Below are 17,073 nucleotides of genomic sequence, written 5' to 3'. Positions count from 1 at the left end.
CCTTGGTGGTGTCATGAATGACAGGGAATCACAAGCTATCTTCCAACAGGGAAAGACCGTAGTTTGTCACTGTTTCCACAATTATTATTTTTTGTTTGGCTTTGTCAATTTATAAAAGTAACGAACATGCATATTTATTTTACCTTAGTTTATTGACTTTCAAATCACACTACTGAAAGTTAGCAATTATCATTTCCTCTTTACACTAGCCTGGATAAAGTTGTTGCATTAAAATATGCTACCTGTATTTCACTGTGAATGTAATCGGTGTCATTTGGGAAATGTGATGAGATATGCATAATTAAGTCTGACTTCTTATCACAGTTTGTTACCATCAAAAGCCTCCGTAATAGATGCATTCAATAATACAGAGGGTGAAGTATCTATTTACATATTACCTTATGTTGCCTAACTATGGATGTCAGAAACTCGGAAAATTGAGACTCTGTGTATCGTGCCTTCTATGTCCCCCTGTTTTGCAGACCAGATATGCCAAAGGTTCTTCACAACAGGTCCCAGAGGATCACCTGCCTTATGTACAAGAGCTATTCAGTTCTCAGTGCAATTAATCGGCATCTTTCCCAAAAATTTCATATCCTGCACAGAGGCATCTCCTGCTCAGTGTACTCAACCTTTTCCCACGCTACTTTTAGAAAAAGGGAACGGGATATGTTAATAGAGAAAAGGCCTAACAGGCTTTGAGACTTCTTATTCTGCGTGCTGTACCTGCATAGATTATGAGTAGCTCCCTTTTTTGGGCTAGGAATTTCTCTTCATATAAACCAAAGTACCTGGGTCCATGCTTTTGTTACAGATGACTCATTAGTATCGATTCTAGTTGATAAATAGAGGGGATTTAGAGTCAAGTAACAGTGAAGTACTCTGCCTTGCTATTGATGTATAGAGGGAGAGAGCGCAGAGAGGTAAAGCTCCTTTGTGAATACCAAGGTGATGCCAAAAAGGTATACTTGAATGATTTCACGTAGCAAATCAAGGGCTGTAATGAGCAACATAAAGTTAGTGTTTGTGATGCATTGAAAGTTAAGGTAATATGATGATAAAACAAAAAGAAACAAAGCATTTTGTTTTCTCTTTTCCAGTTTTGACCTTGTGGCTGTTGGAGGCATCTCTGTCACCCTAGTTTTTGACAGATCTCCTTTCATATCTGAAAAAAGGACACTTTGGTTGCCTTGGAATAGATTTGTCATTGTAGACAAAGTTGTAATGCAAAGAACAGAATCAGACGCACCATCTTGTGACATCAGTAGTTTTGTCAGCCCTAATCCGATTGTACTCCCTTCACCCTTGACAGCATTTGGAGGGTCCTGTCCTGAAAGAGGAACCGTTATTCCAGAGCTACAGGTAATGAAGAGACTTTCAGTTCAGTTGCAGAAGTTCTAGAGAATTTTAGAAGAGATACCAAATAGTGAACAATTAACTGCTGTGATGTTATTCGCTTGTCAGAATGACACCAGTGCATATCTCTTTAGTACTTTTTCACAAGATGCTTTTCTCTTTTTTTCTTTCTTTTTTGTTAAAATTTTAAGGTGCTTTATTTCTTACCTCCAAGTAGAAGAAAGTGGGGAGTCCTAACATGATTTATGATTGAAGTCCTGATTTATTTATAGTGATGCACAAAACCATTCCTCGGTTACAGATAAACAGTACAACTTCCCCATACGTCAATGTGAGACACGACCCAAGATGCTTTGAAGACGCCTGGGGATGTTTCATCCATTCACATCTCCTGGTTCTTTACGATGGCATCTCCAGCTATATTGTAGCTTCTTGGTTTTTATTACTTTCCATGGTAGAGCAATTTTAACATGATCTTTAGAATTGTTTTTGTTTAAATGTCTTTTTTCTTGACACTCCCTTAAGTGTTTAGAAGCAATTTCTAATTAACCTTGTATTTAACTGTTCTTTTATTTGAGACTTAAAAGAAATTGTATGAGTCAAACAGCCAACAAAATATATCTACGCGTTTCAGGCCAGTTAACTCCCGTAGTTTTAGTATGCTTTTTGAGCAGTTAGAGTTCAAGCAATAAGGTCTTTTTTGAGTTCTCTTTAAATTTCACTGAGCAAGTCCGGAAGATATTTTGGAGACTACCTGTAGACATTAATATTTCCAACCTTTTCTCTTTTTCTCGTAAAAGTGTTGCTACTGATTCAGGGCCTTTATTCTACATGTAGAAGACGTTGAATTGAAGTCAAACATGTCTGAACATCTCCATAACTATTAAAAACATTATCGTGTTTCAGCCAGTTGTTGATGGACGTAGTGTTGCTTCACGGAATGTACTAAGTGAAACTAATGAACATAAGTTAAGAGTAACTGATGCACACTAGTAAGAAAAATCCGAGTTATATTACCCCACATGAGGTCTTCCTGGGTCTTCTTTAAACAGCGAGGTACCCAAAGATTCCGTCTGCTCGGAGAGAACCTGCCCCCAGTCCTTTTTTGCCATTGGAGGGTCCTCAGAGCGTGAAGTTCCATTGTACAATACTGGGAAATGGACAAAAAGCAGCCCAGAATAGTCGGAGAAGGAGATATATTAGCACATATTAATGCATGAATATTTCTTCCTGCTTTTCTATTAAAAAATGAGAAGAGATGTCAGATGTATGACAGAGGGGGCAGCTGGGATGTCAGCAGGAAAGAAGGGGAACACTGCAAATCAGAACAATAAAGGGAGCAGGATTTCCCTGGCAACACTACATTTCATATGTCGAAACGACAAGTGCTGGCAGGCCTCCAGCTGTACTGCAGCAATCCTATGACAGTGATACTGTTGCAGTGTGTAAATAAAATTGTTTTGAAAGTGAAGTAATCTCTTGTTAAACAAGAAAAATTGAAAAACAGGGGAATATAAACAAAACAGTTTGTATTTTTACAAACTTGACGAATTTAACATTGTGACAGGTTGGCTTGTGGTTACAGAAATGCACTAAAATCATTACCTTTATCAAGCACAGTCTAGTTTTCAGTGGCTTTTGGGTGACTGCGGTGGCATCCTCCAAGGAGCTGCTCTCTTCCCTTGCCTGCTCTTCCTCGCAGTCTGTCCCAGGAGAGCTCCCCTCTCTCAGGAGGTCACAAGAGCCAAATCCCTGTTTGTAGCTCGAAGGCCCACATCATTCGAAAGGTCAAGGCCAAGTTTCTTTCTTTTTTCCCCTCACAAGCTCGCAGTCTTTGCGGTCCTTCTAGTTGCTGAGGGCTTGTCTTCATTGCAGCCAGGAGTCAATACTACCCCACGGTGGGCATATCCAAGCCGGCTTTAATCCAGGTGCCTCGGGCAGCGTCTCTGACAGCAGTGTCGTGGGATGTGAACTCTGCTGCACACCTGGGTGACTCTGACACCCAGACTGTTTCGTCTTCCCTGCCGTGTGTCCCCAGCTAGCTTGTTATGTTCCTTGTGCCGTGCCTTCCTACGCCACGACCCTTCTTGCCAGAGCCTGGCCTTACTGCCAGCACTCCTGCACAGAAGATGGTGTAGCAGGAAGATTTGTCTTCTTTCTTAGCTCTCCCCATGTTAGAGTTATTACCTCCAAAGCAGGATAGTATCTTCAGATCGTAATGTAATACATAAAGAGTGTGCATATTTCAAACAGTTTTTAATCGTATTCCGGTTAAGAACACGCATTAAGTAAACCAAATAATAAAGCCAAGGTAAAGCTGTAGAGCTCTCATGTGTGAATATGTCCACAGAGAAAGTATTTGCCCCGTCGTAGATAAGAGTAAAGCGTTGGAGGAAGAGGCTCTTTATCAAAATAGAGAGACCACCATCAGGTAAGTTGACCAGGCAGTTTCTGGTGTTAGACATTTTGTAGTGTGCCTGGCTACTGCGCTGCTGAAATAAGCGCAGAAGACGGTCAGTGTTGTAAGTGGTACTGTGTTCACATCATGATTGTGAAATTTAAAATAAGCACCTGCTGTTATAATTTTGCATTTTTCTTGGCTGTACGTATAATGATGTGGTTTTTTCCAAGGTGGTCCAAGAGGAAATCCCAATTCCTTCAAGTTTCGTGAAGCTGAGTTACCTCAGCAGTCGAACACCAGGGTATAAAACATTGCTGCGCATTATTTTGACACACACAACCATCCCTTCTGGAATGACAAAAGTCCACCTGATAGTTGCTGTTGAAGGACGTCTGCTTCAGAAATGGTTTCCTGCTGCAGCCAACTTGGTCTACACATTTGCCTGGAATAAGACAGATATCTATGGACAGAAGGTTTCTGGTCTGGCCGAGGCTATGGGTATGTAGAATCACCTTGATGTAATTAGAAGTGCTCACAAACATCAAGGCAGGAAAATACGGCTGATAAATTCTGTTGCTGCGCTTACATTCTTTTAAATCAAATGCCTCTTTAGCTAAAGTGACTCGTATGATTTCCTAAGAACATTTATTTTCTTGTTCTTCCAATGTCATCTTTCTAATTTAATCAATTTGAAAATCCCCTTTTCCCTCGGAGAATGGTTATGTACTAACGGCATTATATTCAGCTGTCTTTGTTTTTGAATGTTACTTTGAATGTGACCTTTGGTGTGTCATTGTTTCTGTCATTTTTTGGCTGTGACATTTAAAATGTCATTTCCACTTGGGGTTTACAAAATTCTAACTTTTAGGCATCCTTTCTTACTACATTTCATGTTCCCAACGGTTAAAACTTCTTGATTTGTTGTTTAAAGATGTTTATACAAAATTCATCATGTTTCCTAGGCTTTCTTTACCAAGCAGCACAAGCAGCTATTCTGAGAATTGCTGCAGAAGTGCTGTCTGCGCAAATAGATTTTATTTAGCCAGCCATTTTTTTCATTAATTTCATGATTTGGTTTTTAAAAGTCTTGCTATTTTTTTAATTGAATGTGGGGTTATGTTGCTTAATGGACTAATCTTATAGATACTTACCATTAAGATTATTTACCTTACCAGCCAAGCTTAGTATTGTGAATGAGCCCTATTCACTTCCTTAGCAGTTTTGTTTTGCTTTTTCAGTCCGGGGAATCACAGCAAGCAGCATTGGCAGGATCAGGCTATAAAACAAGAATAGCGAGGGCTACATGGAGCCATTTGCCCGCGCGAGGAATATGCCTCGTTCCGTATATTAAAATGCTGTTCGGAGGGGCAGCCAGAAGCTCTTTCCAGGGCCTGCTGCATTGTCCTTATGAGCAGCGTGCCTGAAAATTGGCCGTTGCAAAGGCAAAAGATGTCATCCCGGCCGTGCAAGCCCTGCAACTCCAGAGCATCCAGTGCGTGACCACGTTGTCGTGTGCTCCCAGCCAGGTGGTCTGTGAGGCAGCTGCCTGGAGAGGCAACGGGAGAAAGGAGGATTATAGCACTTTCCTGGTCATTTCTACTTCGAGAATGATGCAGACATAGCCACTGGTGTCTACAAAGGGTTATGAGACCAAAACATGGAGTATGATTTACATCGTGCAATGCATGTAGGAATACATCAGAAAACAGTGAGCTTATTCCAGGGCTGTGGTCCCACAGTCTGCTTCAACAGATACAACTGCAGGCTGCTGCCAGAAGGGACATTCCCACGTTCTCTCCTTACCCCTGGGCCACCACTCGCATTCATTTGATCATTAAATGAGCCAGATCAGGAACAAATTCAGCTGAAAACTGAAGCAACCAGAAGATAAGTGATAAATTTTCAGCTTCATTAGTTTCCTGATCTGCTATGAATGCTAGTGCAGAAGCGCAGGTCTTCTCATTCCCACCGCAGCTCACACATTACGTTGGCCTGAAGTGATCAAAACTCCACCCTTAGCGCAAGGTGTCCTGAGCTGCTGCATCCTCATATCTGCATCTGATCTACCACATCTGGCTCACATCTGCAGGAGGGTAGACAACTTTTCGAAGGGGTCGGTCAGGTGCTGGCACTGATACCAGAGAGGGCTCTGAACGTCCTGGGTGTGGGCGCATGGTCCCCTTTTTGGCCTGTCTGTCTTCGTGAAGCCTTCTTATTAGGGGGGGAAAAATCAACCCTAGCCCATTGCAGATATAGATTCCTGCTGGTGTTTTGCAGTGAGGGAAGGTATTAAACGGGTCACTTACACATATTTGTGAAAACATAGAAATGACAAAAAGTTCCAGTGTGCCCTTTGGCACTCCTATGGGTGGTCAGGCAGGACCAGATGGGTCACGGGTGCCACCTGGGGCTTTCCTCAGCATGGCTACATGTGCCTTATCTTCAGCCTGTCACTGCACAGTGACACTACCGTGTTTGAGGGGGACAGTTGAGTATGCCTCCTGGTCCCTCTGCGTCATTTAAGAGTCTTCTGGTGATCATGAAGTCCATTACATATCTGGACTTTAAAACAATTTAAATCAAATACATAACATCTTATGAAATGATACTGTAGTTACAGATCCCCAAATTAGAAGTAAATGAGCATAATATGTTTAAATATGAATAAAGCTTACGTAATAGTGCTGGATAACAACTTTTAAATTATTTAATTGGTGCTTAGATTTTTTTCTTTTACTTAAAGTTTAGTTTAATTATGCTTCTTGCAAAATAGAAGCAAAAATCTTTCTATTTTAAGTGTATTGTTAGCATGCTTTGTTAGATTCCAATAAAGCCTTATTTAATTTGACACACTGTAGTACCCAGGGACCTTTATATGCATCTATTATATGAATTTTTGTCAAAATAATTTCCTCTGCCAGTATATTACCAATATTTAATAATGCCTTCTGTTGAGTTTTCATTTTAATTAAATTAAAATGCAGCAGGTTGAAGTCCTGGAACTCAGGAATATAACCATCTGCTTTTGGTTTTATAAATACTGTAAACATCTTTATTTTTCTTCAGAGTTATTGACAGCAATGATCACATAACCAGTTACCAAAAAGAAGACTTTCTGAGCATATTTCCATACACGGGTGGTTCTGTTTAAATTTGTTGGAGAAATGTTTGCTGGTGTTTGTCTAGTCCCCAGGTCCCTAACAAGAGGCCGTTTTCTCTTCTCAGAGTAACAGCTGAGATGATAACGTAACATTCTTTATTCTGAATAAAAAAACATCATGTGGAGGTTGACACACAAAACCTTGGTGGCAAAGTCTACGTCCCCTTGTAATTTAACACAGGAAAAGGAAGGATTTCAGTAGAAACCTCAACGAATTCTCCTGTATAACTCCATACATGCTCAATCTTACTCCTGCAAGCCCTTGCAGACCACGCAGCAGCACGAAGTGATGGGCAAGGACTAACCCTTCTGGGTGCGAACATAAACCAGCTCTCAAGCACAGCAGACTCAGATCTTCTCTGTTTGTTACTTGTTACTTTGATCGGGTTCATTATATCCATTGTTCGAAGAAGTAAGATGTTCATGAGTACAAATATTCCAGGAGAGATTGGGTAGAGGTTACTGTCCTGTTTAATCATCTTTTGTTTATACCTGTATTTGGTAGCAGTCCTTAAACTGGGATATCTTGTCACTACTAACAAGTTATTGTTCATTCTTTGAAATAGTTGTATGAAAAGAATAGATTTTTGGTACAGATGAATCTTTTGGAAATCCATTTTAAGACTGCAAAGAACTGTACTTGCTGTCCAAAAAACATAGTCACTACAGTTGCAGTAAAATCTCATGCAGTAAAATGTGGTAAAATCTCAGTCACCTCAGAAAAGGGCTATAAATTAATTTGACTAGGAAATACACCGCGCAATGAGGGTAAGCTGACTGAGATTGTTGTTTCATTTCCAAAATTGCATTTTGAAAAACCTGCCAGTAACAAAGTACTTCTGTTTCAAGTGGCACTGCAGTCGCTTGGTTGACTTTACAATTGTTATGCTTCGCTTTGATTGCTTTGCATGCAAAACGATTGATAGGAAATTTTCTGGATGTTACATCGTACTACCAGTTAGATGTCTGAGGAGACCCTCCCTAAGATCACACGATATTCCTTTTTGGAGCGTAGACTTCTTTCATAACTATGTGTAAGTATACATGGAAACACTGTTATAGACACACACGAAGTGAGCGTATGTCAACATGTCTCTCACTGATGAGAAGGGACAAAAGGGCAGCTACACACAATAACTATGAGAGCAGAGAACAGTGAACTTTTAAGAAAGGGGATGATAACCTCTAGAGGGTATTTGGCATCTCAGAAACATCAGCTATAGGCAGGGAATAGCAGATGCTTTACAGTGTTAGCTACAGTCCTGGTAAATGTGCCACTGTGGATCCGTTGGCACAGATTCTCGGATGGTGTGAATTGTTACACCTCCCTTGACCCAGATACCAGCATGGTACCTTCCAGCCGCTGGTGAACTGTCCTGTGGGTCTGTAATGGTTCACTGAGGAAGGCTGAGCGACTTCATATTATAGGTCTTTACTCTTTCCAAGTATGCACTTCTGACCCAGGATTGAACGTGTTAAGTGCATGAATGGAGTAAAAGATGCTAACGTGTAGGTGGCAAGTGTTGAGGTTGCTTCATAGGAAAAATCTGCCCTTTATCTTCTCTCTGCATTAACACCTAGAATATAGCGTGTTCGGTTACTGAACCGTGATGGCTCATCTCAGCACAGGATGTGGCTGCTCTGGAAGAAGCTCACAGTCGGGCATTAAGCCCAGGGAGTTACCCAGAAACATTGCTGATCTTAGTCATAAGAGCTCCTGCAACAGAAAAATTGGAAAGAGTGGCTGCTGGACCCTCAGACTGAAACCCATAACGTTTGAAACATACAATATTTACAATACTTAAGGAGATGTGATCTTTACAAGTCAGAGTTTAGCTGCAAAAACAGGTTCTTTCTGCTAAAATGATGAAGCAGCTCTAAGTGAATTTGCTGTAAGGAACAGCTTTCAGTTTGCCATAAAACATTTATCTTACAAACACAAATTCTCCCTGCTATAGCTGGTCAAAATACTTTGATGACATCCAGTAATGGAATTTAGATGGTATTAAAACTATGTATGGTTGAAGTAAAATGTACCTAAAGCAGCTACATAGAAAAAGTGAGGAGAAAATATTGAAAATATCTGAAAACTGTGGGGGTTTAAGTATTTTTTATTTTGTATATTAAAATATTTTAAATATATTTTTATTTTGGAAAGGCTCATATATGTGGCTTTCAGTATTTCCTAGATCAAATTTTAGGATTTGGTGTCAAAATAACATTCTTCCTTTATGAATGAGTTGCACTGAAGTCTAAAAAGATTAACTAGAGAAGATAAATAACTTTAAAAAAATGTTGTTGTATTAGAGACACCAAAAATACATTTCGAAGAGGTTTTTTTGTTTTACTGAAGTACTAAAGGGAAGATTTTTTTGGTCAGTTTGAGTGCCCGCAAAACCCACCATCCTTAGGGAAATACAAGACTCTCAGCAGGTCTTTCAGCCAGCTGTAGAGGGGAGCCCTGTGACGTGCAAGCCTGTTAAGATACAAGTTTAATTCTCAAAGTTTTCAGCTTGACAATCCATTTCTGCCTAACTACAGTTTTTACAATTAGCAAACAAATTAAACCCAGTTTGTTTTAACATGGATTTTTTTCTATTTAAGCTGTTATTCAGGTAATTAGCAGAAATGCAATAAACAATCAAGTTAGAAGTCACTGGAGGAGATTTATACTCTTAAGAAATCCATAACTGATACAACAGAAAATTTCCTCCTTTGAAACAGTAGTAACTATAGCTGTAATAACACACTAATCTCTTAAAACCCTTTTTTAAAAAAATGCTATTCAACAATAGCAATCAGGCAGAGGAAAATTAGTGGCATCGTTACTTGACAGATGAATATCAAAACCTGGAATGAAAAATTACTGAGTAGTTCACAGAGGAAAAGGTAGACTGATAGATCTTTAATTATTTGTTTGCAGTGTCGGTGGGATATGAATATGAAACATGTCCTGATTTTATTCTGTGGGAGAAGAGAACAGTAATCCTTCAAGGCTTTGAAATGGATGCTTCAAATCTGGGAGGCTGGTCTATAAACAAACACCATGTATTAAATCCACAAAGTGGTAAGTCCTTCCTTTATTAACTGGCCATGCAGAAGAAGAATACAAATTTTAAAGGAATTAATTGTTCAGATTTTAAGCATTACACTTTCTAATGTGTAATCCTCTTTGCTTGAATGTGCACCCTCATTTATTGAGAACTGAACTGTAAGTGCCATCCGAAAGGATATTTTTAATGTTCTGGCTCCCAGGTATTAAACACTACTATCACTAACTTGTGATCGCTAACACATTTTGGTCATTTGGATGAAAAAAGGGCATAGTGATGTAGGTTCATTCTCACACTGTTGGTATAGAAGTACCACCTTTTAGGTCAGTTTATAGTGTGTTATAGTCTTAGTGAAGTGTCTGCACGCCTAAATCATCCCATGACTAATACTGGTTAGTAGCATCACAGCACCAGGGAGACGAACCATGCGGGAAAACAGACCGGCAGAACGAGAGGTAGCCCTTCCGAAACCACGCTGCCAGGCCGGTATGCAGAAGCTTTTGTGGCTGCCCACTCTGTGGAGAAGCGCAGTAAGTTACTCTTCAGGATAAACAATCCAGAACCTTTTGAAGCATTAGAAAAAAAAAAAAAACTGCAAATGCTTTTGGTGTCTTAACCCTGCATAGAGATTCTTCAAGCACGGAGACTTGAATCTGTTGTCTTATTGCTTTTGTTTCATTCCTGGGGGGGGGGGGGGGTGTGTGTGTGTCTTTTCCTGCCTTAATATCTAGAGTCAGGAATTAGTGGGATTAAATTATTAAAACAAGAGTTGTAGATAAATTATGGTAACTAGAAAAATATGGTTTTGCCAATAAACAGATATCTCACTGTCCAGGGGAAGAGAAACTTGGGGTCAGATTTCAGCACTTATAAATCAGCAGAGTATTGGCTTCAGTAAAGTTCTCTCAGTTTGCTCCAGCTGAGAGTCTGTCCACTAAAATCTATTTCCATCTGCAAACTTCTGTTAATGAAGATTCATGCACAGATGTATGGCTGTCAGGTTTTTACAAGTTCTGTTGTTGAATGTGCAGCTACAGTATAAATATTCCACATACAAAAGGTCAGATTTAGTTTGTAAATTATCTGGATTTCTGTTTTGATTTAAAATAGTTTGACATTTTAAACAGCGGTTCTTTCATACCCTGTCTTATTGGTTTGTATAGATTGTCTCTTTTAAATGCCAGCTATTGACATTTAACACAAAGAGAAATCTGACCTCAGTCAGCTCAGCCCCCAACTGTGAGCCCCATAGTCTCTACTCCTTAGTGCCAATTTACCACTTGCATAGTTTAATTTCAAGACTAAATTGCTGGCAGTAACTCCAGTTTATATGACTGTCTGCTAACTGCAGTGGTTCCTACTACAATTCACCCCATAGGCACTAACATGTTCCGAGATTTCGTGAAGTATACAATTATAATCAGAGTGGGGCTAAATCATTGCTTTCCTGAGCACGGGGTATATGGTGACAAATTGCTTCCTGGCCCTGTCTCAGCTGTGTGGCTGAGAACACCACAGAGCTCTGACCTGTCGGCCACATGCCGCCTCCTCTGAAATCGTCCTGGCTGTGCCTGCTATCCCAACCCAATAAAAAGGATGGGGAACAGGCAGCTTCTTATCCCCGCTCCTCTTCCTCGCCTGTTCTCACTGTGCTGGGCGTGATCAAGGCTGAAGGCAGGGGGAAGCTGCTACATGTCTTTATGCATTACTTACAGAGACACCATCTGGGGAGGGGAGGGCATAAGCACATCTGACTTGAAATCAGTGGGTCTCTTCTGTCGTGGTCTCGTGTGAGAGCATCTCCAGTGAGGATGACAAAGCCCAGCCAGAGCTCAGTGGTGTCTCAGATGTTCCTCGTGATTATAATGGGCTTTGAGCATGCACACCTGGCTCATACATAGGAGCTAGAAAAGCAGGAGCAGAAAAGAATTTACTCTAGTCATTGTGCTTGGGCACACCTAACAGAGCAGCCTGTAAAGCCACAAAACCAAAAAAATGTATTATAACAGTTATAAATAACTGTGTTAACCAAAAGGATAAAAATTACAAGTATGCTTCTGGTCTTATCAAGCAACTAGTGAACGGCTCTTCCATTTCAGATATATAAAATGTACTGTAAATAAGGACAAGAATGTGATTCAAACTTAGAAGTATACATTTCAGACTTATCTCCATGCCACCGTGAGTGAAATGAAAAGCATGAGTAGCCTTCTTGACTATGAATATATTAAGATTTTTCACTTTTAATTAAAGCATTCCCCCTGTATGTATGAAGAGCTGCTCGTTTTAGAAGCATGAAACTTGCATCTGTTTTTGAAACACTGTCACTGGATTAACTCCAGAAATAGCATTGGAATATAACATAAATGTCTTTCTAAAAATTCTCCATTGCAAATTGCACTTTTGTTTTCAAACTAGAACTAGAAGTACCTCGCTTTGCTTAGTTAACTAGTCCTGAAGAGCTTATATCTCACTTCATCCGCTAAGCCTTGTCTCCCAGCAGGACTGCTGCTGTGCACGGCATTCCTGCTCGGAGACAGGGTGGACAGCCTTACCTCCCTCCCCATAAAAGCTATTCATTTCAGAGATGTTACAAAATAAACTAAGTACAACAGAAAAGTTGTAAAAATAGATAGATGCAATTATAGAGGATTGCACTTCATAGCACAGTCGAAGCTGTGGAGGGACAAGTATTGGCATGCAGAATCCATAGCAAGAAAAAATGGTGTTCTATTGCAAGGTGTACATATCTTGAAAAAAGAAATCAAGATGCCCGATTCCAGCAGCATAGACGTGAAATAGCATATATTGTTCCAATGTGGCTGTCACTGGAAACTCAAGCTTTTTAAATGTATATGGTTTAGCATCCGTATAGCTGTTAGGTTAATAAAGGATCGCATCCTGTTCTCAGCTAGATTAAACTGTTCTTTTCTCACTTTTTTTTTTTCCCCTCCAGTTTAGAGGTTTGATCACTTCTAATTTGTGACATGAGTAGAGTTTAATGTTTTCTAGCACAAAGGTTTTGGTGAGTTTAGTATACTATAAATACTGGTTCCTGTATAGAGTCCTTTAAAGACACCTATATCTCATGAATACAAATGAATGTGCCATTAACTGATTTTTCAGAGTATTCTTTGAATTAAGTTTTTCTTCTGATGGGCAAGTGTATTGATTCCATTTTTATTTATCTGGAGAAAGGAGGGGTAATTTTACAGGGACTTTATGCTTTACGGTAATTTCAGCCCCAGTGCAACACAGCACTGACTAAAATTAAAGCAGCAGCTCGAAAGCCTGAAATTAAGCACATGCTTACATTTATTGACAGCAAAACATATTCTCCAGAGCCCTAATTATTTACTGGCATTTGTATGAGGCAGTTGAAATATTACCTTTACATTGTTAATTTCAGACAAAGGGCAGCATCTTCATTTAGTAGTATTTTTATCCGGTGCGTAAGGGAGGATATTGCCATTAATTTTACTGGCGTATTTCCAAGATGCTTTTTTCTAAGCCAATGTTCAAGCAAATATATGTATTCTGTTCATTACTCTTCAGAAATAAAGTTTTAAAAATATAATTCCCTTCAAAATAGCTGTGGCAACACTCAGTAATTTCAAGGAGAATTTTAGCTTCAGACTTACCTGAAAGCCACAAAAAAATAGTTTGACAAAAGTTGGTAGAGACAGTACATAAAGGCATTTGCCATACTTTGGGATAATTTGGACGTGTCTCAACATCTACTTCCTGCAGTAGCTAAATATGCTTATTTCCCAGTGTAAGAGTCCTCCAGAAAGTATATTCCTTTGTGTGTATTCCTTTAATCGTGCCATTTTTCTGATGAAATACTGGGCTTTCCAAGGGAAAAAGAGATTTTGAACTGTGGTGTAAAAGAATACCTATCTTCCATTCAGAAATAGCCAATATCTTACAATAACATGTAATTTTAAAGGTACTTCTTAACTATATTAACACATTGTTATTAAAAGAAAAAAAAAAAACAACACACTGCAGCTGTCAGCTTGATAAAATACACATTTGTACTAGTCCTGGTATCCGCAGCCTAGCAATTGGGAAGACTTTCAACAACATATGCTGCAGAGCTCTGCTAAAATACTGACAGACTGGGAAGTTGTTTTAAACTTTATGGCAGAACTTAATATATTCTTGCTGGTAAGAAATTCACTTGTGCCTCAGAATTATTCTTTGACTTGGCTTTGCTGCACTTGGCACCATTTTTATGTACCATGAAGGACTCACATTTGAATTTGAATATAGATTTTGTACTGCCACTCAGTGCTCTGTTGTGAAAAATGCATAGTAGTCCTGCTATTAATCTCCTGTAATTAAATATTCAAACTGCCTAAGAAATTCCTCTGCTACCTAATAAAAATTTATGAATAAAATGAATATTAAAGTAGTAATCCCCAAGAAATCAGATAGCACTGCAATTAGCAGTCAATTTGTTAGAGCATTAACCAACCATGAGTTCTCCTCATGACGTTGGCTTTTAAAATGGCCAGTAACCACTGATCGACAAAATGGTGACGGGGAAGCTTGGGACTGAACAAAATTGGAAGAGATCATTGGAACCCTGTGACAGTCTTTAAGAGATCCGATGTTTGTTGCGGTTTTGGTAATCTGATTTTCGAGAGGATTGCATAATCCAGAACTGTGGAATAGTTTGAATGATATACATTTGCTTTTTTTGTCTCTGTTTTCTGCCTCCCCTTCCCTTAGGAATCGTACACAAAGGAAATGGTGAAAACATGTTCATTTCCCAGCAGCCGCCAGTCATCTCAACCGTGATGGGCAATGGACACCAGAGGAGTGTCTCCTGCTCCAACTGCAATGGCCTTGCGCTCAACAGCAAACTCTTTGCTCCAGTTGCTCTCGCTTCTGGGCCTGATGGTAGCGTGTATATTGGCGACTTCAATTTTGTCAGACGGATCTTCCCCTCTGGAAACTCAATTGGTATATTAGAATTAAGGTAAAAAAATAATCAGCTTTCTCTGACTAGTGTTCATTATCCTGGCCGTGATATGCCTATGAAAACTACGGTGAGCCTTTTTTCACTTGTGACTTAAAGAAGCAGCCACATTTAGTTGCCTTGTGAGCATATGTCTCATCGACGGTCAAACAAACTTGTCAGAAAACTTATGCTTACTTTAAAGTCATCAGTTAAAACAGGCATCTTAAGTGGCCTTTAGAACAGGTTTTGTGTAATGAATTTCTACTACTAATTCTAGTGCAGAATTAATAGAGCTAATTTTTCTTCCTGTGAGATTTTTCATACATTTTCTCAAAAAAGTTAAAATATTCCATGAAGTGTATTTTTGAAGAAAACCCCATAATTCAATAGCAAATATCTTTCTTACTTACATTTACAGTAACATTTAAGTAAGTACTTACTTACATTTACTTAATGCTTATTACATACTTACTATTATGACTTACCATGTTTAAAATTAATACACTTTTTAATTAATACAAGTAAATAATTAATACAAGTAAAGTAATGCAATTGTTCCTCATCTGTAACAAAGGATATGACTTGAGTTTAAGCAGACGAGAGTAAACCCGGTGTTGCAGACTGCCGTGTGTCAGGCTGGGCTGTGCCACCATTAACGACTCCCCTGTAATTACGACTCCAGCTTCCCATTCCCTTTCAGAGCCAGAGGGGAAGGCAGGAAAGACTTCAGACACTGATACATTAAATTTCTTTTACTCAACGCCCATGAATCTCCAACTAGTTAACATTGCTGGTGATGATGTTGTGTGCTGATTGTCCAGAATTAACCTGACAATGTGCAGGCAGTGGAAAGGAAGAGAAAGAAATAATACTGAGTAACAGGATAAACATTGTTTTGTTATTCGGATACAGCTCTGTGAGCAGTTAGGCAAAGAATACAGTTTTGTTGAGGACTAACATTTCTTGTCTTTTTCTTTTTTTTCTTTTAAACCTGAACTGATCTGTCTTACTAGGAATAGAGACACAAGGCACAGGTAAGTAAAGCACAGTAACAGTAATATGTGAACCATGTTCAAGAAAACAGTTTTGCAAAAGTCCTTTTAGAAGTCTGGCTGTAGAGAAATGCTCTGAATTTAATAAATACTAATGTTAATCAAATTCACCTTTGTTAATAGTAAAGTAGGTTTGATTTGTTCACTTTGAAGGAATGAAGTCTCCCTCTAAAAACCAGTTTGCTGATCACCAAGCAGAGATGGAGAGGTTTAAACTTGAAAGCTGGGAATGCATTTCGTAGCTGTCACATGCATTTCACATGGAGTTTGAATGATCATAGATACAGCCAGCCAGGAAAGCTGGAGTTCTAGCAACAAAGAAATAATAAAAAAGCCTTCAGAGGCACACTAGAGGGCTGTGCTTTAGCAGTTCTACTGCAAACTTTAAAATCTGTGACAGTTACAGAGGGTGCACAGCAGGCCCCAGAACTGAGGACGCTACGTCACAGCTCAGTCCTTGCTTCTCCAGCGCTAAAGCAAAAGCAAGTGGCTTCCCCCCTTTCCAGTTAGCATTTTGGCATTGCAATGTAGGCATTTCTTTAAAAGAATGAACGTTGCACATTAGGCGTCTGCAACAGATGGTGAGGGAGTTGGTTATAACAATCCAGCTGCAGAAGTGACTTTGCAGGCCAGAAAGAGATAGCAAGGCACTCTGTATCCTTAGAAACAAACTTCTTAGCATTTCAGTACTTAAATGAGATAAATAAGCCGTCAGTAGTACAACCTAAGCGGATAGCTTCATGGCACAGTAGGAAGCGGCGTGTGGACTTGACGCATGCTTGCAGGATGAAAGTATTGGTTGGAATTACTCACGTTACCCACAATAATGCTTTTGCATACTATAGGTTATTTGCCAGCCTACTTACACATGATGCCACATCTCATATATTTTACAATGAAAACTTAAAGAATAATTCCTAGTTGATAAATGCAAGGTTCTATTTTTCAACTAAAGAATTGTTTCCATTTTCCTTCATGCTAAACTGTCCGGTATCTTTGTAAACTAAAGGAAAAAAAAGGCAAATTGAACTTATTTACTCTGTAATGCATTCAGAACATGAATCATGTTTCAAATTCAGGGG

General features: G+C 39.3%; 1 protein-coding gene across 9 annotated transcripts in view; it reads left to right on the top strand.

The window, feature by feature from the left end:
- Positions 1 to 17,073, top strand: part of TENM1 (teneurin transmembrane protein 1) — a 900,761-nt gene that overhangs the window by 822,567 nt on the left and 61,121 nt on the right. For all 9 annotated transcript variants that reach the window (XM_063345747.1, XM_063345755.1, XM_063345753.1 and 6 more), the window contains 5 exons: positions 1,101 to 1,362; positions 3,988 to 4,255; positions 9,841 to 9,984; positions 14,708 to 14,957; positions 15,953 to 15,973. In XM_063345747.1, the coding sequence (XP_063201817.1) occupies positions 1,101 to 1,362; positions 3,988 to 4,255; positions 9,841 to 9,984; positions 14,708 to 14,957; positions 15,953 to 15,973 (945 nt within the window). The remainder of the gene's footprint in view (positions 1 to 1,100; positions 1,363 to 3,987; positions 4,256 to 9,840; positions 9,985 to 14,707; positions 14,958 to 15,952; positions 15,974 to 17,073) is intronic.

Source organism: Chroicocephalus ridibundus, chromosome 9 (assembly GCF_963924245.1).
Source record: "Chroicocephalus ridibundus chromosome 9, bChrRid1.1, whole genome shotgun sequence".
Classification (NCBI taxonomy): Eukaryota; Metazoa; Chordata; class Aves; order Charadriiformes; family Laridae; genus Chroicocephalus; species Chroicocephalus ridibundus.
Note: the sequence above shows the minus strand (reverse complement) of the source record. Positions and strands in the feature narration are given on the sequence as shown.